Source organism: Enhydra lutris, unplaced genomic scaffold (genome assembly GCF_002288905.1).
Source record: "Enhydra lutris kenyoni isolate GAN:26980312 unplaced genomic scaffold, ASM228890v2 scaffoldscaffold7, whole genome shotgun sequence".
NCBI lineage: Eukaryota > Metazoa > Chordata > Mammalia > Carnivora > Mustelidae > Enhydra > Enhydra lutris.
In genome coordinates this window covers 8,309,402-8,336,815 of record NW_019154091.1, presented here as the reverse complement: position 1 = coordinate 8,336,815, position 27,414 = coordinate 8,309,402, and the positions used below count along the sequence as shown (strand labels likewise).

At 38.2% G+C, this 27,414-nt stretch overlaps 2 protein-coding genes across 2 annotated transcripts in view; one reads left to right on the top strand and one right to left on the bottom strand.

Annotated features, from left to right (window-relative positions):
• Positions 1-156: 156 nt before the first annotated feature.
• LOC111142193 (small nuclear ribonucleoprotein polypeptide F) lies at positions 157-6,891 on the top strand. Its single transcript, XM_022495206.1, has 4 exons — positions 157-301; positions 2,154-2,279; positions 6,108-6,172; positions 6,761-6,891. The coding sequence occupies exons 1-4, from the start codon at positions 299-301 to the stop codon at positions 6,825-6,827; spliced, it is 261 nt and encodes an 86-aa protein (XP_022350914.1). The 5' UTR covers positions 157-298; the 3' UTR covers positions 6,828-6,891.
• A 1,031-nt stretch (positions 6,892-7,922) lies between these two features.
• Positions 7,923-27,414, bottom strand: part of LOC111142105 (coiled-coil domain containing 38) — a 41,442-nt gene continuing 21,950 nt past the window's right edge. Inside the window, exons 11-16 of the mRNA XM_022495061.1 lie at positions 19,524-19,675; positions 18,110-18,245; positions 14,012-14,197; positions 12,799-13,004; positions 10,732-10,825; positions 7,923-8,036 (exon numbers count right to left, since the gene is read on the bottom strand). Coding sequence (XP_022350769.1) covers positions 7,923-8,036; positions 10,732-10,825; positions 12,799-13,004; positions 14,012-14,197; positions 18,110-18,245; positions 19,524-19,675 — 888 coding nt within the window. The remainder of the gene's footprint in view (positions 8,037-10,731; positions 10,826-12,798; positions 13,005-14,011; positions 14,198-18,109; positions 18,246-19,523; positions 19,676-27,414) is intronic.

The window sequence follows — 27,414 nt, the reverse complement described above, 5'->3', positions numbered from 1 at the left end:
CCGTGCTACTGAAGTTTCCCACAGGGCTGTGCGCCGCGCAGAAGGCTCGAACAACAGTGCTACCGCTGGTTGCCAGGAGACACTGCTCAGCCATTTCCTCCAATCAGGACGCGTCTCTCTGTACCCAATCACAGAAGCTGAGAGATCTGTAGTCGGAGGTGAAAGGTTACGCTGCTGTTTGGCGGCCATTTCTCTGGAAGCTCCGCGATTCGCGCCCAGCGGGAGTTACTCCAGTCACGAGGGACGGACTACACCTGGGTCGGCGGCGAGTTACCTGCAACATTTGCTTGTAGTCGCGATGGTAAGGAGGAAAAAGAGAGAGCAAGAGAGAACGGTGACCAGCTTGCCGGGCCTGGTGGTTGACTCGCGCGTTTCCCATTCATCCGCGTGAGGAGCCGCGCACCCGGTCCCCAGCCCCGTTCTCCCTGCTCTGGGGATTTGAGGCGCGCGCTCTCTTTCTGATGCCCTTCCCCTAAGTGCCCGGCCCCTTCCCCTCTTCGTTTGAATGTGAGCCTGAGGTATCCTTGCATCCTGAAACCGCAGGGTCGGTTTAAAGATGAAGCGGTTTTCAGGTTTCACTTCTCACGCCCAGAATCGGCTGTCTTTCATTTCATCATGTTGGGATTCTTAGCCCCGCAGCCCTTTGGAATACAGAGGGCAAGCACTGGAGCATTTATTTGTTCGTTGACCAAATATTTCCTGCTACCTACCAGATGCTGTTGTAGGCGTCAGAATATACGGTGAAAAGTACTGACGCGGACCCCGCTTGAGATTTACTCAGTCGGGTATGAAAGACAGGTTCTATCTATCTAAATAGTATCAACGTGTAATTGCAAATAATGTGAAGTGCTAAGAAGAGAGCAAACGGGATGCTATGAAGATGCGCGATGGTACACTGGAAGAGTGCTCAGGGATGGGATCCAGAAACCTACGTGATAGGAAATACGAAAGCCAGCCCCTTAAAGAGCAAGAGGAAGAGTGTACAAAGGACGGGGAACAGGAGCATAGACCCCAAGGCCGGAAAGAAAGCTTGACCAGTTGGAGGAATTGAGAGAAAGCCATTAAGCTTGCAAGAACAGTGGTTATGAGATAGGGTCGGGCAGATCTTTTAGGTCATGTCAGGAGGTCTGGATTTTACTTAAAAGGGCAGTTGAAAGCTATCGAGGCATTTTAAGCAGAGATAGCCCATGGTAAAAATACTTGCCGTGTGCATAAGTTGGAGAAAGACAAGTAAAACCTATTAGGAAGTCATTGCAGTAGCTCCTATGTTCTTTGACATCACTCTGAATATGCTTATCTAAAGAACTTCAGTAGTCAAGTTTCTTGGTTCTTTTTCTTTCTTTGGGCTGATGGGTGAGCAGATGAGGGAAGGAAAAGTCTGAATTCACTAGGGGATACTACTACTGGTTTGCTGAATAAACAAACATTAAATGATTGCCCATATGTATAGGCAGCTTTGCTAAGTCAAATAAGACCCACCAGACCAAGCTCCTGAAATTCAAGTGAAAGCTGTCAAATGCCATCTGCCCCCTCCTTCCCTCTGTAGCCTCATATTTGGACTATGACATCTCTGAATTGTTCTGTTTGTCTGTGAGAGCACCTTGTTGCTTTACCCTTCCATCCTTTTACATAGGTAGCCTCTTCTCTAGAACAGCCCCTTTCCCCTCTGGAAATACCTCTCATCCTTTAAACTGGAGGCATTCCTTATTTTGGGCAACCTCTCCTTTTGACTCTGGATTGATTTGGTACCTTTGTACATAGCATATCTCCTCTTACTGCATTGCAATGTAATGTCTGTCTGTATGTGTTTTGCCTCTCTTCCTCCTGTATGCTCGAGGACAAGGAGTATAATCTGCATTTTTTTCCCCACTGCTTTTACTTTTGTTTCTTTATAGCCTGAAACAATGAGTAATGTATAGTAGGTGTTCATTGTTTAAGTGAATGCAGAATGAAATTCCCTAACTGGGTATTTAAATTTCTCTTAGGCTTTTCAACAAATAGAAGTGAAAATTATGTAGTAAAGTGCGAGTGAGTCCAGAGCTTGCTTTATTTGGATACCATAAAATATTGGTGATTTGGTAGAGGGGATTAGGTAACGGAAACTGAGCTAAGGAAAAGTAATTGATTGAGTCTTGTTATTGTTTTTTGTGCAGAGTTTGCCTCTCAATCCCAAACCTTTCCTGAATGGATTAACAGGAAAGCCAGTAATGGTGAAACTTAAGTGGGGAATGGAGTACAAAGGCTACCTGGTATCTGTAGATGGCTATATGAACATGCAGGTAAGCTAAAGCTATAAGAATCATTAAATTGTATTTATTTTGCTTTGCCTTAACTCCTCAAAGGTTTACTGTGATTTATAAGAATGCAATCAACCAAACCGACAGACATAAAACAAAATTCAGAAATAAAGTCAAGTTCAGGGAGGATGTTATATCTATGATAAACTGTGTATGAAACCTGTAAAACCAAAATTCAGCCACAGAATTGACTTCTAGTGGTTAAAATAAAAAGAACTCAAATATTGGGAGTCACGGTGGCATAAGGGAAACACAAATGAGGTTTTTGGGGTTTTTTTTTGCAGAAAAGGCAAAACACTCCCAACATTTAGCTCTGAAATTTTTCTTTTTTATTTTTTTAATGAAAGAAATTTTTCAAGTGAATTTCTTAAGTCTTTTAATGAATGCTAAAGACATAATATCAAAGTAATTCAGTAAAAGGATTTCTCGAAGAAGTGGACAGGAACCAAAGGAACTGACTGAATGTCTGTTAAGCAAGCTTCTATAAATGTTTAGGATGGGTGTTGTTGTTTTTGTTTTTAAAGATTTATTTATTTGGGGGGGGGGCAGTGGGGACCAGGTAGAAGGAAGAGAGAATCTCAAGCAGACTCCCTGCTGAGCTTTGAGCCCAACATGCAGCTCCATCTCATGATGCTGAGATTGTGACCTGAGCTGAAATCAAGAGTCAGATGCTTAACTGACTGAGCCACCCAGGCACCCCTTGTTTTGTTTTTGTAATTGTGGTAAAATATATCTAACATAAAATTTACCACTTTGACCATTTTCAAGTGTAGAACTCAGTGGCATTAAGTTCATTCACATTATTGTGCATCTATCGCCATTACCAATTTCTGAAACTCTTATATTGTCCCTAACTGAAACTATACCCATTAAAAAGTAACTCCTCTTTCGCCTGTTCCCTGGTAAATGTTATTCTTTCTATTTCTGTTCCAGCTCATATAAGTGGAATCTTACAGTATTTGTCCTTTTGTGTCTGACTTATTTCATTTAGCATAATATTTTTAAGGTTCATCCATGTTGTAGCATGTATCAGAATTTCATTCCTTTTAATGACTGAAATAATAATTCCATTTATGTATATATCACATTTTAATCCATTCATCTGTTGATAGACATTTGAATTGTTTTCCACCTTCTGGCTGTTGTGAATAATGCAATGAACATGGGTGTACAAATACCTATTAGAGGTTCTGCTTTCACTTCTTTTGGATGTATATCCAGAAGTGGAATTGCTAGATTATACATTAATTAAATTTTTGAGGGACTGCCATACTGTTTTCTGTCTTTCTTTGTTTTTTTTTATTTGAGAGAGAGAATGAGAGAGAGCGCATGAGAAGGGGAAGGGTTAGCGGGAGAAGCTGGCTCCCTGCTGAGCAGGGAGCCCAATCGGGTAGGATTGAGTCCAGTCCCACGACTCCAGGATCACGACTTGAGCCTAAGGCAGTAGCTCAACCAACTGAGCCACCCAGGCGCCCTGCCAGACTGTTTTCTCTAGCAGCTGTATCATTTTACATTGAACCAGCAAAGCATACAGGTTCCAGTTTCTTCACATCCTCACCAATGCCTGTTTTTTTCAGTTTCTTTGATAATAGGCATCCTCATGAGTATAAAATATCTCGTGGTTTTTATTTGCATTAATTCAATGATTAGTGATACTGTGATTTTTATGTGCTTATTGGCCATTTATTTATATATATATATATATATATATATATATATATATTTTTTTTTTTTTTTTGAGAAATGCCTGTTCATGTCCTTTGCTCATTTAAAAACTGGGGTGTTTTGGGGTGCCTGGGTGGTTAAGCCTCTGCCTTCGGCTCAGGTCATGATCTCAGGGTCCTGGGATTGAGCCCTGCATTGGGCTCTCTGGTCAGCAGGGAGCCTGCTTCCCCCCTTCTCTCTCTGCCTGCCTCTCTGCCTACTTGTGATCTCTGTCAAATAAATAAATAAAATCTTAAAAAAAAAAACAAAGCTGGGGTGTTTTATTTCTTTGTTGCTTAATTGTAGTAGTTTCCAGCCAGGTTTTCAATGAAGGAATTTGAAGTTTTATTTTCCTGAAGCATAGTATTTATGTGACTGATTGATGGCAGGTGGATTTTAAAGGTTACTTAAGTGGGTAGTCAGTCCCAGCATGACTCCCAGGTATTTCATAGTGGAGTACTTGTAGGAAAAGTACTAATAGAGGCACTTGTAGGCAGAAAGCTGAGATTTTCCTTAATTTAAGAGGTTACTACTTGAACAGATGATGCTTAGGTACCCAAAGTTCTTACAGAGCATGGTTTTGGCCTGGAAGATTCCTCAAGCAGGAATCATATACAAAGGCCATAGAAAGATCTGAAGAGTGTACTATTCTGCTCAGTTCCAGACTTAGTGGTGGTGATTATACAACTTTATGAATATATTAAAAACCACTGACTTGTACACTGTAAAAATGAATTTTATGCTATGGGAATTATATCTCAATAAAAGAATACCCACTGAATATTTGATTTTAGAAGTAATGTAGTTCTGTTGAGCTGCTAGAGTTATGAAATGTATCTGAGTAGCCACATTAATGATTTTAATTTGTTTATTCAGCAAACATTAAGAGCTCATGTGCTTGGCTCTGTGTATATAGCAATGAACAAAACTAAGTCACTACTTTGGAGGAGTTTGTGTTGTAATAGTGGCAGATGGCAATGTAATGCAATATCAGGTAATGATAGACACTACTGAGAAAAAGAAAGCAAAAACGGGTAGTGACAAGAGTGTGCAGTGTTAGATAGGATAGCCAGGGAAAGGTTCTCTGAGGGAATGAATTTAAGCAGAGAAAGGATTGAGTGTGCAACTGAAGAGAGTATCAAAGGAAGAGCCTCTCAGTTTAAGGGAGCTGTAAGTACATAGGCCTTGGGGCAGGAACTTGCTTGGTGTATTCAAGGCATGGCAAGAAGGCCAAAGCACAGGTGCCTGGGTGGCTCAGTTGGTTAAGTGTCTGCCTTCGGCTCAGGTTAAGGCAGTGATCCCAGGGCCCTGGGATTGAGCCCTGCGCCAGAGCAGGGAGTCTGCTTCTCCCTCTCCTCCCCACTTGTGCTGTCTGTCGCTTTCTCTCTCTTAAATAAATAAATAAAATTAAAAAAAAAAAAAGAGGCTGAAGCAAAATGACGTAGGGGAAAAATGATAAAAAGTTTGGAAAGGTAGACATAGAGAGCCTTTTGAGTGATTGTGGTTTTTAAAAGTAACAAAGTTTATTACTTATATATGGAAGGAAACCTAAACATTTTGTTGTAAAATTAGTTTCCTGAAATAACTATAAAGGTAACTCTGAATTGTTTAACTTTCTCTTAACTTATTTTGTTCTATTAGCACGTAATTTAAAAAAAATTACTGTTCAGTTCTTTGGTTTGGGTCTTGACTATATAAGAGTATTTGATATTTTAGCTCTAGATTTTGTGCTCTGAATTTTGTAACGTTTTGCAACTGAATTTTTGGAAAGCTTTAAAATCATAACTTATTCATAAATTGGAGACTGTCTTCTTTAATATACTGTTTTAATGTCTAATAGAAATGTTACATAACAGATTTTAAAAATTATGTTGAAACAAGCTTTATTATATATTTTACATCCATCAGTGTTAACTTTACAGAATGTTTATATAAAACCCAAAGGTATTGCAGTAGTAAAAGCTAATCTATCAATTATAGATAATTATTGGTATAGCAAGGTCTCAGTTAATAAGTTATTTCACCAGTATTACCTAATAATTTTTTAGGTAGTGCTATACTATTTTCCTCCTGTGTTATGCTAATATATTTTCTTTTGATTTAAAGCTTGCAAACACAGAAGAATACATAGATGGAGCATTGTCTGGACATTTGGGTGAAGTTTTAATAAGGTAACAAAACAGCAGTAGTATATATGAGTGACTAGAGAACATTAGAAATACCTGTTTAAATAGACTAGTGCCTCAATTTCAGAATTACTTTGTTTAAATCACTATTAATTTAACATATTCTACAATTAAGACTTAATTTTGAAATCCTTAAATTTGTCCAAGAAAATGGAAATTTTTTGGAGTTACTCATCTGTAAGGTTTTTCTAGTGATTAAACTTTCTAGCTCTTAGCTGTAACCTTTTTTAGTGGTTTTAGTTGCAAGAGCTTGGTTTTGAATTTTACTTGGATCTGCCTGGAGTTAGAGATTTTTATTTTATTCATTTTCTTGAACTAGAGTCACATTTTCAAATTTGAGTCATTCCTTTTGGAAGATCATAAAGATGCTATTTTGTAACATCCACTGGGTGAATAAGTGCCAAGTGCTTTTTAACAAATCAATGGTAAAAACATTTTTAAAAAAGAAAGAAATGATACACTGTAAATTTAGCATTCAGTATTTTTGTAACCAAAAATATCTAGCAATAGTAATTCAGATCTTAATGTGGTTTCCAGTTGGAAGAACAAAATGGATTGTTTTTCTGTTTACAGGTGTAATAATGTCCTTTATATCAGGGGTGTTGAAGAAGAAGAAGAAGATGGGGAAATGAGAGAATAGCATCTTTTGTGGGGAACTTTTTTTATATATATTTCTAGACAATAAACTTTTTTTTTTCAACTTGACTCATGAACTATTCATATTCAGATATTTAAATGTAGAGCTCAAATGTTGAAACAATTGAAAGATTATTCAGAATTAATACTTTAAGAGCCACTCAGCTTCATTCAAATTGGTTTTCTTTTGTAAGCTCAGTACTCTCTCTTTTTTTCTACAGGGAAAATTTTTTTGCTTCATAAACATTTATGAAGGTGAATTTCAGTCCTTTTCTTGTAATTATATATTAACCGAGACCTTTTAAAAACAACTCTTTTAAAGTTATTTTTGAACAACTTTTGACATGTATAAAGTTAAATATTTTCTTAGAATTAATATATACTGTTTTATTTTACATAGTCAACAAATTACATGTTAATTCTGTCAGTATAATCTAAGTAATGTACATGTTATAGCTAAAATTGAAACATCATCTGAAAATTAAAATGATTGTGGATATAGCGCACAGTAGAAACTGTGAATTGATAATTTAGGCTAAAAGCATATGGTTTGTTCACTTGCAAGAATTAAGTGTTCTCAACAGAACTCCTTAATGTGAATTAAAAACCAGTCTCACAGTTAAATTCTGAGAATATACTAGTGGTTTTCATTTATGTTTTAGACTCCTCAAAACCATTTAGAATTATACATTGTTAAAATGTATTCTCCACAGTGATAAAATGTATACTATGAACTGTGGACTGGTTAAAAACAATTTAGACCATTTAAAGTCCCCAGTTGTCCGAGAATGCCATTGTTGCACTTTAGCGAGTCATTCACCACATAGTTACACCTGTAAGGTAAACTTTGGATGTGTATCCAACCGGGACAACTCAAGGATAAAAATGTTCAGCTGTATGGAATTTTACTTAGTATATGATAATAAAAGCCTTCAACAAAGGAAAATAACTCCCATTCCCAATCCTATAACCACTAGAATAAGTGTGGTCCTCAAATTGGTTAGGCCAGCATATGGGGCAGAATATTGCCATTAATGGAAACCAGAATCTACAAAATATGCCTAAAATATTCTGGTAATAAATGTCTTACTGCTTCTATTCAAGTGAAAAAATATTCATCCTCTAGTGATTTTGTTCTTGTATCCTTGACTAAAAGTAGTTCATGTTTGTTAGCAGATGGAGGTTTTGAGCGATAGACAAGTCGTCTTCCCAGCTGAAACAAAAGAAAAATACTTAATATTTTTTAGCATAACTATTTTCTGTTGAACCATCAGTAAAATAATAACATTAACATGATTTTTCCAAGGAATAACATGACTCAAAATAGTAAATAATCACAGTTACATAGGGATTGATGACCTAATGGGTGTCCAGCATGCTAGGTAGGGTTAAGTAACAAATAAAGCACCACAGCATGCAGGAGACAGAGCAGTTAGGTTATATGGGAAAGTCAGGAGATTTAGTTAGTATCAAAAAGCCTATGTTTCAGATGTGGTCGGCCTAGAAAAGCACCACCTTTGAGGCCAACATTTCATTTCTCAGTGCCATAGCAAAATTTCTCCTCCATTGGTTAGGATAGATCATTTTCCTCTGCTGAACACCAGTTGACTGGCATTTAAAAATTCTGTTAGACAAAAATTTGAGAAAACCATGTATATCTTCAACACTAGTAATCCTGTTGGCCCTTAGATGTGTTCTCACCAGGAGAGGCTTAGGGAAAGCCCTTGATTTGTACCTATTCATTCTCTGGGGTATATGCTCAAGTTTATTATACTAATTATTTTTCTTTTTTAGTCTCCCCCCCCCCTCCTTTAAGTATTTATTTGGTTTTGCTTCTATATCTGAATTTGTGTAAAAGAAATGGATGAGAAAGTTACTCTGTTGAAAATGAGATTTTTTTTTTTTTTTTAAAGATTTTATTTATTTGAGAGACAGAGAGAATGCACACAAACAGCGGGGAGGGCAGAGGGAGAGGCAGGCTCCCTACTGAGCAGGGAGCCCAGTGCGGGACTCCGTCCCGGGACCCTCAGATCATGACCAGAGCTGAAGGCAGACGCTTAATGACTGAGCCACCCAGGCGTCCCTGAAAATCAGATTTGATGGAATATCTCCACTGTGTCTCAAAAGGGGCACTATCACTATGTGAGACTGTCCCGTGCATTGCAGAATTTGACATTCCTGGCCTTTGAGAACTAACAGTGGCAGTCCTCCCCATCATTTTATTAACAGAAATGTTCTTTGGGACTGGAATCCCCGAATTCCTTTCTTGTCAGATGTCAGATTTTGTTTTTTTGTCTCAATGATCTTTTGGTAGTCTTTGTTATTAATACTGTCTGAGAGAGTTGCCAATGATAAAGTGCCCTCACTGATAAGAACTTTTGTTAGAAGTCTTTGTACATTGTCAGCTGATCAAATGGGTATCATTTTTTTTCATTTTTCTTCCCATTTTAGTTTTCACTCTCATTTTTAGTCTGCTAATTCAATAAGCATTTATTGAATCTCCTCTGTGTAGCAGGCGCTGGGGACACAAAGGTCATAAGAACTCACTCATGGTCTAGAAGGAAAGCTGGTTGTATTAAAAATACATTTCAATTTGGTGAACGTAGTGAATAGTAGTATGTTTACATGGAAGGGTGATGAATGGTTAATTTGCCTTTGGGAGAAAGAGGACAAGTCAGGTCTTCATAGGAAAAGCTGAACTAGAGAAGCCAGACCCTTTTTAAGTTGACATGCTTATTTAAATGAAATTAAGATAATCAACACCTTTTGACATGTATATTAACAGTTACTGTATTTCAGAAACTTCTTCAAGTACTTACCTCAAAAGTTGGTTATGAGGCACACAATAAGCATTCACCATAGTTTAGCTATTACTGTGGTAAGAATCAATGTCCATAGTAGCTTTGTAGATAACCATAAAATTAGCTTCCCCACATATATTTCAGACCCTAACCCAGAGGACAGTGGCATACAGAAACACAAGGCCCTCCATACCCAGTGGGAAGTCATGGACCCCATGTACTCAGTGACTGCCTAATCCCATGCTTCTTATTGGTTAGGTAATCTTGCAATATGAAGAACTTTGACTTCTGATGCTGAACCTGCTGCTAAATCTAAAGCGACTCTGGGTAAATCATTTTAACATCAACTATTAATCTCATTATTTTTCACAAAGTGAGGATTAGAAGACCCTCCCAATTATATGCACTTCTCTGGATTTGCTATCTCCATTGTTGATTGAAAGTAGCAGGGCTCGGGGCGCCTGGGTGGCTCAGTGGGTTAAAGCCTCTGCCTTCGGCTCAGGTCATGATCCCAGGGTCCTGGGATCGAGCCCCGCATTGGGCTGTCTGTTCAGTGGGAAGCCTACTTCCTCCTCTCTCTGCCTGCCTCTCTGCCTACTTGTGATCTCTGTCAAATAGATAAATAAAATCTTTAAAAAAAAAAAAAAAAAGAAAGTAGCAGGGCTCATGGCTATTATATGTAAGAAGGAGAAGATATACATAAATAAATAGAATATTTCCAGAAGGATGCAGATGAAACTTTAAGATCTTGCATCCAGGGAGGGGAACTAAGGATGATTTACTTCCACTAAATATTATTGTATCTTTTGAACTTTGAGCCGTATGCTTGTTATTACCTATTCAAATAATTAAAGAAAAAATTATCTGGCTTCATGAACCAGGAGCTAAAGAACAAGAGGAGAGGGGAAGAAAGGTTTCTTTTACTAAAAAGAGTGGGTCTAATGGAGAACCGTAGACCCAGAAATTTGAATTATCCTCAGAGTAACAAGGAATCAGGGAGAGACCAATCAAAGCTGGATAAATTACATGAATTAGGTATTTTGTTTTTACACCACAGGAGCACTCACATATTGATGTAGCTGGACCTATTGGTAATAAAACACAAACCTTTTTCTTCGGTTGTGCTACTGCTCTTTCCAGAGCAGCTCTTAGCCTTTCCTCCTGGTGTTTTTGTTTTTCTTTCATTTTCTCTTCACGTAACCTGTCAAAAAAGGAAAACATTCTTGTAACTATAAATCACAGAAAGTAAAAGAAGACCTGTATTATTTTTGGGTAATAGACTTCCTAAATATTATAAAATCTCCCTAAAAGCTCACATAATAATTCACCTTCACCCATACTATGACATTTGAATATTCCGGTGAAATCTCAGCAACAGATCCCATTTGTGTTAAAATGGGAGAAAACTGCTTGTCACCATTTTGAAGAATCAAAATCTACCTAGATCTTGGTCTAGAACAAGCACCTCAGCAAAGCCTTTTTGTCACCCCACTTACATTTTAGCACTTTACAGTTAATGTATACAAGGCCTCTTGAATTAACACCCAGACCCCCCCCATTAGCCTTTTTACTAAAGTATAGTGTACAGAAAAGTGCACAAACCACAGTGTATACAGTTCAATGAGTTACCACAAAAGTGTACTTTTCCAGTTAATCTTTCTCAATGGTATCCTGAAATTAAGACCAAGAAATGCTTTTTTTCTTGTTCTCTTCAGGGTTGTTAGGATAAAATTAAATGAAATGACCCATGTTAACTGTCCAGGCGAATGCCTGGTACAGAATAGACCCTCAATAAGTGATAACTATTTTATGGATTTACACAGTTACAAGCATGACATTTACTGAACATTTTTTATGCAAAATTAGGTGTTATGTACCTGGGAAAAACAAAATTCTCTTTTTGATAAGAAGCATAAACAATTGGAACTAGGTTCATACATCACAACTGAAAATAAGTTGTAATTACGATTCAGTGAGAATATATTTCTGACTGCAGAAAAGATGCAAGTGCTGTTAATGTAATTGGTCATAGGTCATCTTACGGGAGGAATTTTTTGTAATTTAAAAAAATTTTGCTTTATATTTAATAAAATCCCATCAGGATCACCTTAATATATTCTGGACTTTGTTCTGATATGGGGAAAACAATATCCCCCCCATATACCAACCAGTAAGCAATAACAAAATATCTAACATTAATGCTTAATATTTGAATACTTACTATGTGCCAAGCACAAACCCTTTGAGATAAGTGCCATTATTACTGCCATTTTACAGATAAACTGAGACTTATGAAAGGTTATTTACCCTGCCTAAGATCACAGAAGTTGTAAATGGCGGAACCTGCATTGAAGCCAAGCAGGTCAGCCATAGTGCTAGTCTGCCTCTTAACTTTGTTATTGTTGTTATGACAGGAACAATAGTCCACCTATAAGCATTCTTTACCTGCTACATTATACTAGGGATCATATATATAGGGATCATCATTATAATCATAATCATTGCCTCAAAGGTAGTTATCCTTATTTAACTTGATATAGAAGTTTGTAAATCAGTACAGTCTCCTGGAAAGGCAGGTAGGCAAGGATGTGGGTATGTCGGGGTGAGGAGAGGGTGCTGTTCCAGGGTTGATAATTCTCATGAAGTTGTCTCGAGGAATGAATCAGTAAATGTGGAGATGCTGTGTGTAAGCGTTGCTAGTTATGCACTGAGAAAAACCCTCATTGCATGGCTCTTGACTTTCAAACAATTCTTTTATATAAAGTCTTGCAGTGAAGGGCTCTTAATTCCACGCTTTGGGCCCTCCACTACAATTGCAAGAGATACCTCTTCAAAAAATAGTAAGTAGTGAATACTCATTCTGAAAATCCATCTTTTTCCAGCTAAAATGACCCTTTATCCATCTCAAACTAGATCAGTTGCCCCAGTGAACTCTTATTCACAATGCTCATTATTGGTAATGACACATTATTTCTTAAGAATATTTGATGAGTGTGTCTTCCGCATTAAGTAATCACTCTGAGAAGGGCACGTCTGGGTTTGGGTCTACTGCATCTTTATCATGATCCTTGCCATGTAATAGGGGCTTGCTCAGTGTTGTGGAATCCCAGCAAAGATCGTTTCTCATCTCATTAAGTCGCTCACTACACTTCTATCATAAGACATTGACTGTACTTTTGCCGCCGTTCTTTCTGTTTTATCCTCTCAATTGCCTCCACATTTTCTTTGGGTATGGATTCAATGAGATCACTCAGTTCTACCAGGCGAGACTCTACTTTTACCAGCTTTTGAACCGGGTTGAGGCTGCCAACATCAGCATCTCCAATGCAGACTCTGTATACTTGATTAATTTTTTTACTAAGAGAGTCTATCAGTTTTTCCTGAGATTGAAAAGAAAAAGGGAACAGAAAACATAACATCTCATCACCATTTTCTTATTCATTCAATAAATGTAAAATTCCATTTTACTATCTTAAAATGAAAAGGCTCTTATATGCTACTACATACTTCCTTTTTAAAAGAAAAACTTTAATGGGGTTGCCTGGGTGGCTCAGTCAGTTAAGGGCCTGACTTCGGCTCAGGTCATGATCTCAGAGTCCTGAGATTGAGCCCACGTGCTGCAGGGCAGGCTCCCTGCTCAACAGGGAGTCTGCTTGTCTCTCTCCTCCCTCTGCCCCTTCCCCCACTCATGCTCTCTCTCTCTCTCTCTCAAATAAATCATCTTTAAAATAAAAGAAAAACTTCAGTATAACATAGAACAGTGAGAAAATGCAGCAGCAATATAATTTATAGTCAGAATTATAGTGTAGTAACATCTTGGACTATTTTCTGTTAAAGATATTGCAGTCTAGGTATAAAAAGCAATTTTAGTATGACCGTATCTTTTTGCTTGAGTGTTTTTGTGTATCTGATTCCATGAGCATTCAGGTAGAGCCAACGGATATATACATTTTAAATCCTTTTTGTTTTTTGCCAAGCTAGTGCACTTCCTTGCAACACAGGGTGGGAGCTTTGGTGGTGGTTTGTTTTGTTTTCTTTTGCACTTACTATTCATTGCTGAAACTACAGTCATCCTATGTGAAAGCTATTTGCATACTTGCCTTATTTCCCCTTCTAGACTGTAAGCAACTGGAGGGTAGGAGTTATTTCTTATGTTGACATTTATACCTAAAGCAGCACCTTGCTCATAACTATGCACTTAATAAATGTTTGCTGAATAAATGACTGAATGCATACTCAGAGGGAAAAAAAAGTTACAAGCAAACAGATTGCCAGGCTGACCTACAAAGTCTTTCAAGGAGTTTAATTTTCTCTCTTGCCATTGGAAAGCCGTTGCAGTATTCTGGTCTAAGCATACGCTTAGGCCAAACCTTGCTGATCCCTGTACCTGGCCACTGCGCCGTCTTAACTGTTGGTAGATACGCTCGAGCTGGTAGGTAACGTGTTTCGGGACCAAAAAACTTTCAGCCTCTTTCTCCACCGTGAATTTGGCATTCGCAGTTAAGAGGATCTCAATAAACTGCTGGGCAAAGTAAATCGTTCTCCAGGTAGCATCCTGCCCCAATTCCTGATTCTGCTCAAGAAGATGAGAATCATCATGAAGCCAACGATAAATAACACTCAAGACAGATGTGGCTCCAGGAGCCATGGGAAACCCCTCCTGGAATCACAGTCTCCTTACAGAGCCACCAACACTTAATTACAAGTCAAGACCTGTTACTAATAGTTTACTTCCAACAGCTTGTCTTTCCCACCTCCTGGTTTAACCACCTTTCTGATGGTACTGTTTACCACTAAGCACCCCTTTTCTTCTCTGACACTTATGTGTTTCCTGTTTATATTTAAAACATGCTCCTTTTTATACCTGAAACTGGTAAAACTTTGTTTATTGGAATTAAAATTCAAAACTTTAAAAAATGGTCCTTTTAGAAAACTTGGAGAACCACAAAGTAATATTATTAAAAGAAAAAAGCAAAAGGCCTGTTTGCCATAAAGCTCTTTTTTGCTCTCCCTTTCTACATAACATTTATTATATTTCCTATTTATATCAGTGTATTCCTTTTAGAAAACTTCAGAAATACAGAAAACTATAAAAGGGAAAATAAAAGCAACCCACCCATCAAGGAGAAGTATGTATTGGTTATGTAAAAACAATTTTGCTGCAGTGGGAGTCCTATTTTTAAAAATATTTTGAACCCTGGTTCTGAGAAAAGAGCAACTTTAATAAGAACGGTTAGTAGTTAATGAAAATTTCTGAAGGAGAGCTCTTGAACACTTTAGAGTTTTAGGAGTAGATGGGCAGTAGCCTTTCAGGATGTCTTTTTTCCAGAATGCCTTTTTTTTTTTTTTTTTTTTTAAGTTCTCCTTGTGAAAAGGAAAGGAAAAGACAAAGAGAGATGTTTTCTTAAGATAACAAGGTAAGAACAGCAGAAGAAATAGGATTAGGGAATGAGGTTAAGGAATAAATACTCGTATGAGAAAGATTGAGGGCCTGGCCCAACAGCAAAAGGGCAAAGGAAAAAGGGAGCTCATAGTACAGGCCTTCCGATGACAGAGTGAAAAGTGTCCAATCTCGGGAGCTGCCACTAGATGGCAGACGCAGCCCAGAGTCCCTCAAAGAAGGGCCTGCCTGGGAGGCTGCCAAAGATGGGAGGAGCTCTTGCTGTTTGGAGAGGTAGAGTGGGCCAAAATTGTGGGAGACCAGAAACTGGGATGAGTAAGGACTGGATGCCTTCCAACAGTGAATGGGAAGTGATCTGACCAGAATGATGTTTAGGAGTGATTATATCAAATTTGGATAGGAGCAGGAGCTGTCTCTGTCATTTTAAGTTTTTGTAGTTCAAGCCTGTGTGCTGACTGCAAATAACTCCCAATTGAACTAGATCAGCTCACTGTTTGAAAGAAAGAAACAAGAGATTAATACGTCCTGCAGATTGTGCAGTAGCTTACATTCCATTTCATGTTCAATGAAAATGTAACTGCTACACCAAATAACGTGGATGAATCTCACAAATACAATTTTGAGAAATAGAAGCCAGACATACTACATGATTCCATTTAAATAAAGTTCAAAACATGAAAGCTAATTGATGGTAAGAGAAGTCAGGATTGTGACCACAATCCCCTTTGAGGGATAGCAGAGACAGGAAAGGGGGCGTGAGGGAGGCTTCTGAGGTGTGTTATAATGATCTATTCCCTAATCCAGGGTGGAGGGGTGTTACATGAGTATATTCACTGTGAGGAAATTTTTTAAGAGATAATTTATAATTACCTTATAATTTGTGTGCTTTTCAATATTATATTTGAATTTTAAATTTTATTTTAAAATATTAAGGATGCCTGGGGTGGCTCTGTTGGTTAAAGTGCCTGTCTTCATTAAGTGTCTCCAGGTCAAGATCATGGAGTCCCAGGATCAGAGTCCTACATCCAGATCCTCGCTCAGCAGAAAGTCCGCTTCTCCCTCTGACCCTCCCCATCTCATGCTTCTCGCTCTCTCTCTCTCCTCTCTCAGATAAATAAAATCTTAAAAAAAAAAAGTAAAATATTGAATCAAAAATGTTTTTAGGGATTAAGTAGTTAGGAGTGTGGAAGTTTAGAAAGAATAAAATACTGATTTTATTATTACAAATCCAAAGTAACTATGATGATTTATGAATATCAAAATTAGATAAAACTGTTTACTCATAAAGGATTATGTTTTGCCCATCTGAAAGAATGGGAGTGATTCTAAGAATATTTTTCCCCTGTCAACTTTCCTGCTCTGTCCCCCCTATTCCACACTAGCATTTCACATCTCTAGGACACACTATGAATTATTAGGCCTATTTTCCCAGACTGTGCAATACTTGAATACCAAAATTATACCTGTGACCCAAATTTATCTTTTAAAAAGTAATTTTCAGATCAATTCTACCTATTGTGTTTAGGGATCCAGTTGCCTTGACATTTAAGAGTATTGAAAATGTTACTGTTTTATATAGCTCTCCTAAACTTGGATGAAGGGGGTTTGGTTGGGGGAGGGTGAAACATCGCTGATATTTATCTGACCTTTTTTTTGTGTCAGTCAGTTTCAGAATTATTTAAAACAGCTGAAGGGTGGAAGCACCCCAAATGTTCATCAGCAGAGAAATGGATAAACAGAATGTGGAATGTAAATACAGTAGAATATTATTCAGCCCTAAAAGCAATTAAATTCTGACACATGCTACAACATGGATGAACCTTGAAAACATGATGCTAAGTGAAAGAAGCCAGGCACAAAAGGACAACTATTGTATGATTCCATTTATGTGAGGTACCTGAAAATAGGCAAATTTATAGAGACAGAAAGTAGGATAAAAATTACCAGAGGCCAGGAAAATTGTTTAATGGATACAGAGTTTCTATTTGGGATAATGAAAAACTCTGTAAATAGATGGTGGTGATGGTTACCCAACACTGCAGATATACCTAATGTCCCTTAACTGTACACTTAGAATGGTTAAATGGTAAATTCTGTTACATATATTTTACCGCACACAAGGTTTAGAAAAAGCCAACACTGAAGAACTGAAACGTGGCTGTCAATCACACTGTGCTCTAGCAGTGCATGACCCCTTTCCCTCCTAACTCACGATACTTACTCTACCACCCTAGGAAATGTGTGTGTGTGAACGAGTCATAAATAACTTTGGCTTTTGTAACCTTACCCATCCTATGGTTAGGGAGGACAGTCTTCTGAGTGAATTCCCCCAAATCTACCTCTGTTTGAAAATCAAGTTCGTAACCATAAATGTTTTATTAGCCTCACAGATGAGATGTGGATTTTTATTTCATTTGAGATTGTTTACAAGGAAATCAGTGCTAGTGGGAGTTTGTTGTGGGTCTAGAAACTATAATCATTCATTCAACAAACATTTATTGAGCACCTACTTTATAGGGACACTTAACATATCTAACTAGGAAGGCTCATACAATCCCTGCCCTGAAGGGATTTGCACCCAGTTGGGAGAGATGTGCAGGTAAATAGTACATAAATGTGCGTCACAGGGGCTCCAATAATGGATCTACATATGCAAGAGAAGCCAAAATCTGTTAGAGGCTCAGTGCTGGGCAGATACTCCATTCAGTTTTGATTCAGTGCTTCCCTATTAATTATTTGCTCTTCAAATTACTATCAAAATGGTCATAAGCAATGAACTACTTCATGTATATACACTCTGACTAAAAGAAATGTATCTATGGGGCGGGGGGGAAGGTCAGTATCAGACCTTGTAATAATTAGAGCAACATTTTAAGAGAGTCCCATTGCCATTTTGAATGCTTTCTACTCTGTAAATTGATCATTGCATACTGGCACGATAATCCCAAGCTGGTTTTCTGCCTCTGTCATCAGCCTAGGATTTGTGGTGTGCTTTAACTCCCCACTCCAATGCTTAGTGGACAGGGAATGCACATTATTATTAATATGAGCCAAAATAAAATTACCTAGGCAAAGAAGGATTACCTGAGTGTCTGACTGAAATTCTCCAAAACTAAATAGCCTGGACCTTAATTCCAGTTCTGCTGCTTTTTCCTCTTCTCTCTCACAGCTAGCCTTAAGCATTTCCTTGTGCTTCAGAAGAAACTCTATGTTGCTATTTCTATGGCAAAAGAAGAAAGAGACCCTTGTCTGTAATTTCTGGTTTAGAAATAAATCATCAGTCAGGACTTTCAACACTTTCCATATCATGTATCAACATCCTATGTCTAGCAAGCCAAATACAAGTTCATAGTCTAAGACTTCATCAAATTACATGCAACTTTTCAGGTAAAATGAGAATAGTAAATGCATATATGCTGCTTTTAACTTCCACCAGGAAGCATTTTCTTCCTGTGGTTCCCCTGAAACCCTCCAAATAACGGCAGAGATGATGTCTCAGGAAGCCAAGTTGTGATGTGATCTAGAGATAGATTCTGTTCTTAGATCCCCTTTTCCTGCCCAACCTACCCACATCGTCCCCAAAACTCACATATGTCAGGGCGAGAGCACCATATGTGGTAAGGATTGGGAGAGAGGAGACACGGGTGAAAAGGATACACTAGTGGTAATGGGGTGGCTATAAAATCATGATTTGTAGGGTCTTAACTTTTGAGTAAGTTAATTTGTTCCAAAGTTCAGTGTAGTTTCACCTACTGTTTGAAAAGACTGCCATCTTTTGCCCCAGAAAACTTCCTAAAAAGGCTTTATACATTTTTATAATGGGTAGATAAATGCATTTAGTCTCTGCAATTTGAAGCTATTGGCCAGTAGCTTCCAATATTACTTCCAATTATATGAAATTTTACGGAAGGTGTTTTGTGAGTCATCAAATCCAGCCTCCTTCCCCCGACAGAAATCCCTTTTATGAGAGGCCAGCTCTATCTACATATGTACATTATAAAATGCTACAGTATTTGAGGCACATAACTTTGTTGAGAGTCAGACCAGGGAAAATGCATGGGTTAGCATTATCATCCAAAGCCTGATTTGATTCGTTGGATGGAGAGTGAAAACTGCCCCAAACAAAACCTAATGAGTTGTGGGGTCACTGTGCTGTATGCCTGAAACTAATGTAACACATGTGTCAACTCTATTTCAATAAGAAAAAAATTAAGACAGTACCTGTTAATTCTTTATAAAAATCTTTCAAACTACCTTTTATTATTGGTAGTTAGGAAAATATTTTGACAAGTGAAAGGAAGTAGAGACTAAAATGAAAGTCTATTCTGTGTAAATATAACTTCTACATTTTACACCCTATAATATAAATTACTATTAATAAAAATCCCACCCTAAATCCAGAGAGACTCTGAGGAAGGTTCACTTAGGAATAAGATGGAATCTGTCTCTGGTTAGAAAATGCTTAATGGAATAAATCTACTTGTTCTTAATAACTTACATTTTATCCTGTATAAGTTTTTCTCTTTTATTTACATCTTCAAGATTTTCATCTACATCTTGGGAATATTGTACCAAAGTTAGATTCTGCTCTTCCAGCTCTGTGAGGACTTGAAGTAACTCTTCTGGTTCTTTGAAGTAAAGCTCCGGCTCCTAATCAGTCAGTAATGAATATAATTCACTTAAAAATATGCTACTTATACTTATCTAGAAAAATACAGTGAGGAAAAGGAATGCCATTCTGATTATGAGGGAGGTAGGCAGAGAATGGCAAAAGAGCCTATCTCCATGACAGCTGGACTTCAGGAAGAGGACATTTAGGGTGCTGGGGGAGATGCAAGGTAATATAGAAGGAAAAAAGGAAGATAAGGAAAACAGAAAGAAGAGATGGAGAAGAGGAGGCCAAGGCAGGAAGAAAGGGAAAATGGGTCAAGGGAAAGGCAGGAAAGGGAATAAAAGAAAGAAAAAGGAGGCTAAGTGAAGGTCATTTTCTCCCTCCATTTTATTTTATATTTTCCCAAAACTTAATAAATATATGTATTACTTTAAGTAAATTTAATTTTTAAAATGATGGCGTGGGTATTTCACGCCATGTTCATCATATTTACTATAGCAAAGAGGTGGAAGCAACCTAAAGGTCCATTAATGGATGAATGGATAAAGAAAACACAGTATTACCATACAATGGGATATTATTCAACCTTAAAAAACAAGGAAATCCTGGCACACGCTACCACATGGGTGAATCTGGAGGACATCAGGTTCTGTGAAAAAAGCCAAGTTACAGAGAGACAAAACTGCATGATTCCACTTTTATGAGGTATCTAAAGTAATCAAACTCTTAGAAAGTAGAACCGTGGTTGCCTGGGCTACAGGGAGGAAGAATAGAGAGGTTCAGTGGGTACAGGTCTCTGTTTTGCAAGATAAAAAAGTTCTAGAGATCTGTTGCACAAAAATGTGCATATAGTTAACACTATACATTTAAATATAAAAATGGTTAGGACGATAAATTCTGTTACTTTTTTTTTTAACCGCAATTTTGAAAAAAGATCACTTGTATAAGATGTGTTACATGTAATAAGGGATGGCGTTTTGAAGCGTTTTTTGTTTCTTGTGAGTTCCTGTGGTTATATTCAGGATGGGGTTAGCTCAAAGTCAGTCTTGTAAAATAAAGGGCTGTTTTGTGGAAGTCTTACAGTACAGCTACACAGCATATCTCAAGCTCCATTAAAATGATAAGCAGTCAGAAAGTGACTATTTTATGCTCTGCAGGAAGACTGTAGAGAATATATATATCTCCTAAATTATTACTTCTTATAAACATTTTTCATTAGATGATGACAAAGATGAACTATAGATGCAACTGGGAAACAGCGTCAAAATCTTCCCTTCTGGAAAGTTGTGGAATATTTGGAATAGGAAATTTTAATTTTTAAAAAATATTTTATTTAGTTTTCATTTCTTTTATTAATTATTTTTATTAACATATAATGTATTATTTGCACCAGGGGTACGGGTCTGTGAATCATCGGGCTTACACACTTCACAGCACTCACCATTTCACATACCCTCCCCAATGTCCATAACCCAACCACCATCTCCATACCAACCCCTCCCCCCAGCAGCCCTCAATTTGTTTTGTGAGATTAAGAGACTCTTATGGTTTGTCTCTTTCCTGATCCCATCTTGCTTCATTTTTTCCTTCCCTACCCCCTAAACCCCCCACTCTGCCTCTTAAATTCCTCATATCAGGGAGATCCTATAATAATTGTCTTTCTCTTGAAAGACTTATTGTCTTGACTTATTTTGCTCAGCATAATACCCTCTAGTTTCATCTATGTCCTTGCAAATGGCAAGATTTCATTTCTTTTGATGGCTGCGTAGCATTCCATTGTGTGTGTGTGTGTGTGTGTGTGTGTGTGTGTGTGTGTGTGTGTATCACATCTTCTTTATCCATTCATCTGTTGATGGACATCTAGGTTCTCTCCATAGTTTGGCTATTGCAGACATTGCTGCTATAAACATTCGGGTGCCCGTGCTCCTTTGGATCATTACATTTGTATCTTTAGGGTAAATACCCAGTAGTGCGATTGCTGGGTCATAGGGTAGCTCTGTTTTCAACTTTTTGAGGAGCCTCCATACTGTTTTCCAGAGTGGCTGCACCAGCTTACATTCCCACCAACAGTGTAAGAGGGTTCCCCTCTCTCTGCATCCTCTCCAACATCTGTCATTTCCTGACTTGTTAGTTTTAGCCATTCTGACTGGTGTGAGGTGGTATCTCATTGTGGTTTTAATTTGTATTTCCCTGATGCCAAGTGATGTTGAGCATTTTTTCATATGTCTGTTGGCCATCTGGATGTCTCCTTTGCAGAAATGTCTGTTCATGTCCTCTGCCCATTTCTTGACTGGATTATTTGTTCTTTGGGTGTTGAGTTTGACAAGTTCTTTATAGATTTTGGATACTAGCCCTTTATCTGATATGTCGTTTGTGAATATCTTCTCCTATTCTGTCAGTTGTCTTTTGGTTTTGTGACTGTTTCCTTGGTGTGCAAAAGCTTTTGATCTTGATGAGGTTCCAGTAGTTCATTTTTGCCCTTGCTTCCCTTACCTTTGGCGATGATTCTAGGAAGAAGTTGCTGTGCCTGAGGTCAGGGAGGTTGCTGCCTGTGTTCTCCTCAAGGATTTTGATGGATTCCTGTCCCACATTGAAGTCTTTCATCCATTTTGAGTCTATTTTTGTGTGTGGTGTAAGGAAATGGTCTGATTTCATTTTTCTGCATGTGGCTGTCCAATTTTCCCAACACTATTTGTTGAAGAGACTGTCTTTTTTCCATTGGACATTCTTTCCTGCTTTGTCGAAGATTAGTTGACCATAGAGTTGAGGGTCTATTTCTGGGCTCTCTATTCTGTTCAACTGATCTGTGTGTCTGTTTTTGTGCCAGTACCATACTGTCTTGATGATGACAGCTTTGTAATAGAGCTTTAAAGTCTGGATTGTGATGCCACCAACTTTGGCTTTCTTTTTCAACATTCCTCTGGCTATTTGGGGTCTTTTCTGGCTCCATATAAATTTTAGGATTATTTGTCCCATTTCTTTGAAAAAAAATTGATGGTATTTTGACAGGGATTGCATTAAATGTATAGATTGCTTTAGGTAGCATAGACATTTTCACAGTTATTGTTCTTCCAATCCATGAACATGGAAAGCTTTTCCATTTCTTTGTGTCTTCCTCAATTTCTTTCATGAGTACTCTATAGTTTTCTGAGTACAGATTCTTTGCCTCTTTGGTTAGGTTTATTCCTAGGTATCTTATGGTTTGGGGTGCAATTGTAAGTGGGGTTGTCTCCTTAATATCTCTTTCTTCTGTCTTGCTGTTGGTGTATAGAAATGCAACTGATTTCTGTGCATTGATTTTATATCCTGACACTTTACTGAATTCCTGTATGAGTTCTAGCAGTTTTGGAGTGGAGTCTTTTGGGTTTTCCACATAAAGTATCATATCATCTGCAAAGAGTGAAAGTTTGACTTCTTTGCTGATTCAGATGCCTGTAATTTCTTTTTGTTGTGTGATTGCTGAGGCTAGGACATCTAATACTGTGTTGAATAGCAGTGGTGATAGTGGACATCCCTGCCATGTTCCTGATCTTAGCAGAAAAGCTCTGTTTTTCCCCATCGAGAATGATATTCACTGTGGGTTTTTCATAGATGGCTTTAATGATACTGAGGAATGTACCCTCTATCCCTACACTTTTAAGAGTTTTGATCAAGAAAGGATGCTGTACTTTGTCAAATGCTTTTTCAGCATCTATTGAGAGTATCATATGGTTCTTTTTTTTTTTTTTAAGATTTTATTTATTTATTTGTCAGAGAGAGAGGAGCTAGAGAGAGCACAGGCAGAGTGGCAGGCAGAGGCAGAGGGAGAAGCAGGCTCCCTGCCAAGCAAGGAGCCCGATGTGGGACTCGATCCCAGGACGCTGGGATCATGACCTGAGCTGAAGGCAGCTGCTTAACCAACTGAGCCACCCAGGCATCCCCATATGGTTCTTTTTGTTCTTTTATTAATGTATTGTATCACATTGATTGATTTGCAGATGTTGAAACAACCTTGCAGCCCAGGAATAAATCCCACTTGGTTGTGGTGAATAATCCTTTTAATGTACTGTTGCATCGTACTTTCTTGTTTCTTGCAAAAGGCTTGTATGGCTATATACTTTCCTCTCAGGACCACCTTTGCTGTGTCCCACAGATTTTGAACAGTTGTGTTTTCATTATCATTTATTTCCATGAATTTTTTCAATTCTTCTTTAATTTCCTGGTTGACCCATTCATTCTTTAGTAGGATGCTCTTTAGCCTCCATGTATTTGAGTTCTTTCCAACTTTCCTCTTGTGATTGAGTTCTAGCTTCAGAGCATTGTGGTCTGAAAATATTCAGGGAATGATCCCAATCTTTTGGTACTGGTTGAGACCTGCTTTGTAACCCAGGATGTGATCTATTCTGGAGAATGTTCCATGTGCACTAGAGAAGAATGTGTATTCTGTTGCTTTGGGATGGAATGTTCTGGATATATCTGTGATGTCCATCTGTTCCAGTGTGTCATTTAAGGCCTTTATTTCCTTGTTGATTTTTGCTTGGATGATCTGTCCATTTCAGTGAGCGGGGGGTGTTAAAGTCCCCTACTATTATTATGTTATTGTCGATGTGTTTCTTTGATTTTGTTATTAATTGGTTTATATAGTTGGCTGCTCGCATGTTAGGGGCATAGATACTTAAAATTGTTAGATCTTGTTGGACAGACCCTTTGAGTCTTGATCCTTGAGTCCTTCCTCATCTCTTATAATAGTCTTTGGCTTAAAATCTAATTTATCTGATGTAAGGATTGCCCGCCCAGCTTTCTTTTGATGTCCATTAGCATGGTAAATAGTTTTCCACCCCCTCACTTTAAATCTGGAGGTGTCTTTGGGTCTAAAATGAGTTTCTTGTAGACAGCATATGGATGGGTTTTGTTTTTTATCCATTCTGATACCCTCTGTCATTTGTTTGGTACACTTAGCCCATTTACATTCAGGGTAACTATTGAAAGAGATGAATTTAGTGCCATTGTATTGCCTGTAAGGTGACTGTTACTGTATATTGTCTCTGTTCCTTTCTGGGCTACTTTTAGGCTCTCTCTTTGCCTAGAGGACCACTTTCAATATTTTCTGTAGGGCTGGTTTGGTGTTTGCAAATTCTTTTAGTTTTTGTTTGTCCTGGAGGCTTTTTATCTCTCATTCTATTTTCAATAATAGCCTAGCTGGATATAGTATTCTTGGCTGCATATTTTATTCCTTTAGTGCTCTGAATATATCATGCCAGTTCTTTCTGGCCTGCCAGGTCTCTGTGGATAAGTCCGCTGCCAGTCTAATATTTTTACCATTGTATGTTACAGACTTCTTGTCCTGAGCTGTTTTCAGGATTTTCTCTTTGTCACTAAGATGATGGGGTGTGGACCCGTTTTTATTGATTTTGAGGGGGGGTTCTCTGTCCCTCTTGGATTTTGATGCTTGTTCCCTTTGCCATATTAAGGAATTTCTCTATTATAATTTGTTCCAGTATACCTTCTGCCCCTCTTTCTCTTTCTTCTTCTTCTGGAACCCCAATTATTCTAATATTGTTTTGTCTTATGGTATCACTTATCTCTTGAATTCTCTCCTTTTGTTCTAGTATTTGTTTGTCTCTCTTTTGCTCAGCTCCTTTATTGCCCCATCATTTCGTCTTCTATATCACTAATTCTCTCTTCTGCCTCATTTATCCTAGCAATAAGAGCCTCCATTCTTGACTGTGCCTCATTAATACCTTTTTTATTTCAGCTTGGTTAGATTTTAGTTCTTTTATTTCTCCAGAAAGGGGTTTTATTTCTCCAGGCAGGGTTTCTCTTATATATTCCATGCCTTTCTCGAGCCCAGCTAGCACCTTGAGAATCAATCTGAACTCTAGATCTGACATATTATCAATGTCTGTACTGATTAGGTCCATAGCCATCAGTACTGCCTCTTGTTCTTTTTTTCGGTGAGTTTTTCCTGCCTTGTCATTTTATCCAGATAAGAATATATGTATGAGAGAATAAAATACTAAAAGGGTGGCAAAGATCCCAGAAAAATGTACGCTAACCAAATCAGAAGAGACCCCAAACTGAGGGGAGAAGAAAGGGGGTAAAAAGAAAAGAAAAAAAAAAAAAAATATATATATATATATTAGACTGGTGAATAGAACAGAGCCACCCACTTTAGGAGTTTTTTGGAGTATTTTTAGGAGTATTTTAGGAGTATTTTGGTCTCTTAGAAGAAACTACCTCCCAAAATTTTAAAGAAAGAAAACCTTATATATATACAAAAATAAGAGTAAACATAATGAAGGGATGGAATATGACTGTAAAGATGAAAATTTTAAAAACTTTCTAAAAAAAAGAATTGATAAGATAAGTTGGTTGGAAAAAGAAAGAAGAAGAAAAAGTGGGGGAGAGAATGTGCTCAGGCTGGAGACTAGAACAAAGCCTGTACTAGATTTAGGGTATATTTTGATCTATTAGAAGAAGTTATATCCCAAAATTTTTTAGAAAAAGAAAAACCCTATATGTATACAAAAAATAAGGTTAAATACAATGAAGGATAAAATGTGACTATAATAATGAAGGTTTAAAAAGATTTTTTTAGAAAGGTATTGTTAAGATAAACTAGTTAAAAAACATTAAAAGAGAAAGAGGAAAAATTTTTAAAAATAGAAAAAGAAAAAAATAAAATTTAAAAAATTTAATTTTACTTTGCAAGACTAAAGCATCATGGGGAGAAAGCCTTGAATTTCATGCATTGCTTTCCCGTAGCGCTGGAGTTCCGCTGTTCTCCTTGATCAGTGAGCTTGTTCTTGGCTGGATGTTCTTGTTGATCTTCTGGGGGAGGGGCCTGTTGTAGTGATTCTCAAATGTCTTTGCCTGAGGCAGAATTGCACCACCCTTGCCAGGGGCCGGGCTAAGAAATCTGCTCGAGTTCTCTCTTGGGAGCTTTTGTTCCCTGAATGCTTTCTGTAGAGCTCTGGAGAACGGGAATGAAAATGGCAGCCTCCCAATCCACTCCTCAGTGTCTTCAGAGAAAAGGGGTCAGTCACTCCCATCTCCCTGGTCTCCGGCTCTGCTCTGGGTTCACCCGGCCTGTGATCGAGCGTTTCTATCTCTGATGCACAGTCCCATTTGGAGTCTCCAAACCCAGCAGATTCCTGTCTCCAGAGGAGGAAGGTGAGTCTCCCCAGATCTGCCACTTGTGGGGTCCCTGCTTAAAGAACAGTGGTCCAACTGTGCCACAGATCACGGTTTAAGGTAATTCCGAGCTGAGAACTCACTCCTGGGCTCTGTCTCTGTAGTCAGCTTCCCCACTCCAATTCCTGGGAGCTCTGCCACACTCCAACAGCCCCGATCTTTCAGTGACCCCACAGGTCCTGAGACTACACTGTCCTGGGAGGGCTTACCGCTTCCCCTTACCCCTTCCCCACTTAGCCTCTGGAGCAATGTCCCTCAGTGGAGCAGACTTCTAAAAGTTCGGATTTTGTGCTCCACTGCTCTGCTGCTTGCCAGGATCCGGCCCCGCCCCCCACGGTCTATCTTCCCATCGCCTAGGATTCACTTCTCCACACATCCTACCTTTCAGAAAGTGGCCAATTTTCTGTTCCTAGAATTGCTGCTTATCTTCTCTTAGATCTCCTGTTGAGTTTGTAGGTGTTCGGAATGGTTGGATAACTATCTAGCTGAACTCCTGCAACCTGATGTCATTTCAGTCTGCTACTCCTCCACCATCTTAGATTTTATTTATTTATTTGACATAGAGAGACATAGGAAGAGAGAGAACACAAGCAGGGGGAGAGGG

Coding starts and splice junctions, on each gene's coding strand:
- LOC111142193 (XM_022495206.1), top strand. Junction 2,280..6,107: donor ATGGCTATATGAACATGCAG/GTAAGCTAAAGC, acceptor TTTGATTTAAAG/CTTGCAAACACAGAAGAATA. Junction 6,173..6,760: donor TTGGGTGAAGTTTTAATAAG/GTAACAAAACAG, acceptor TTCTGTTTACAG/GTGTAATAATGTCCTTTATA.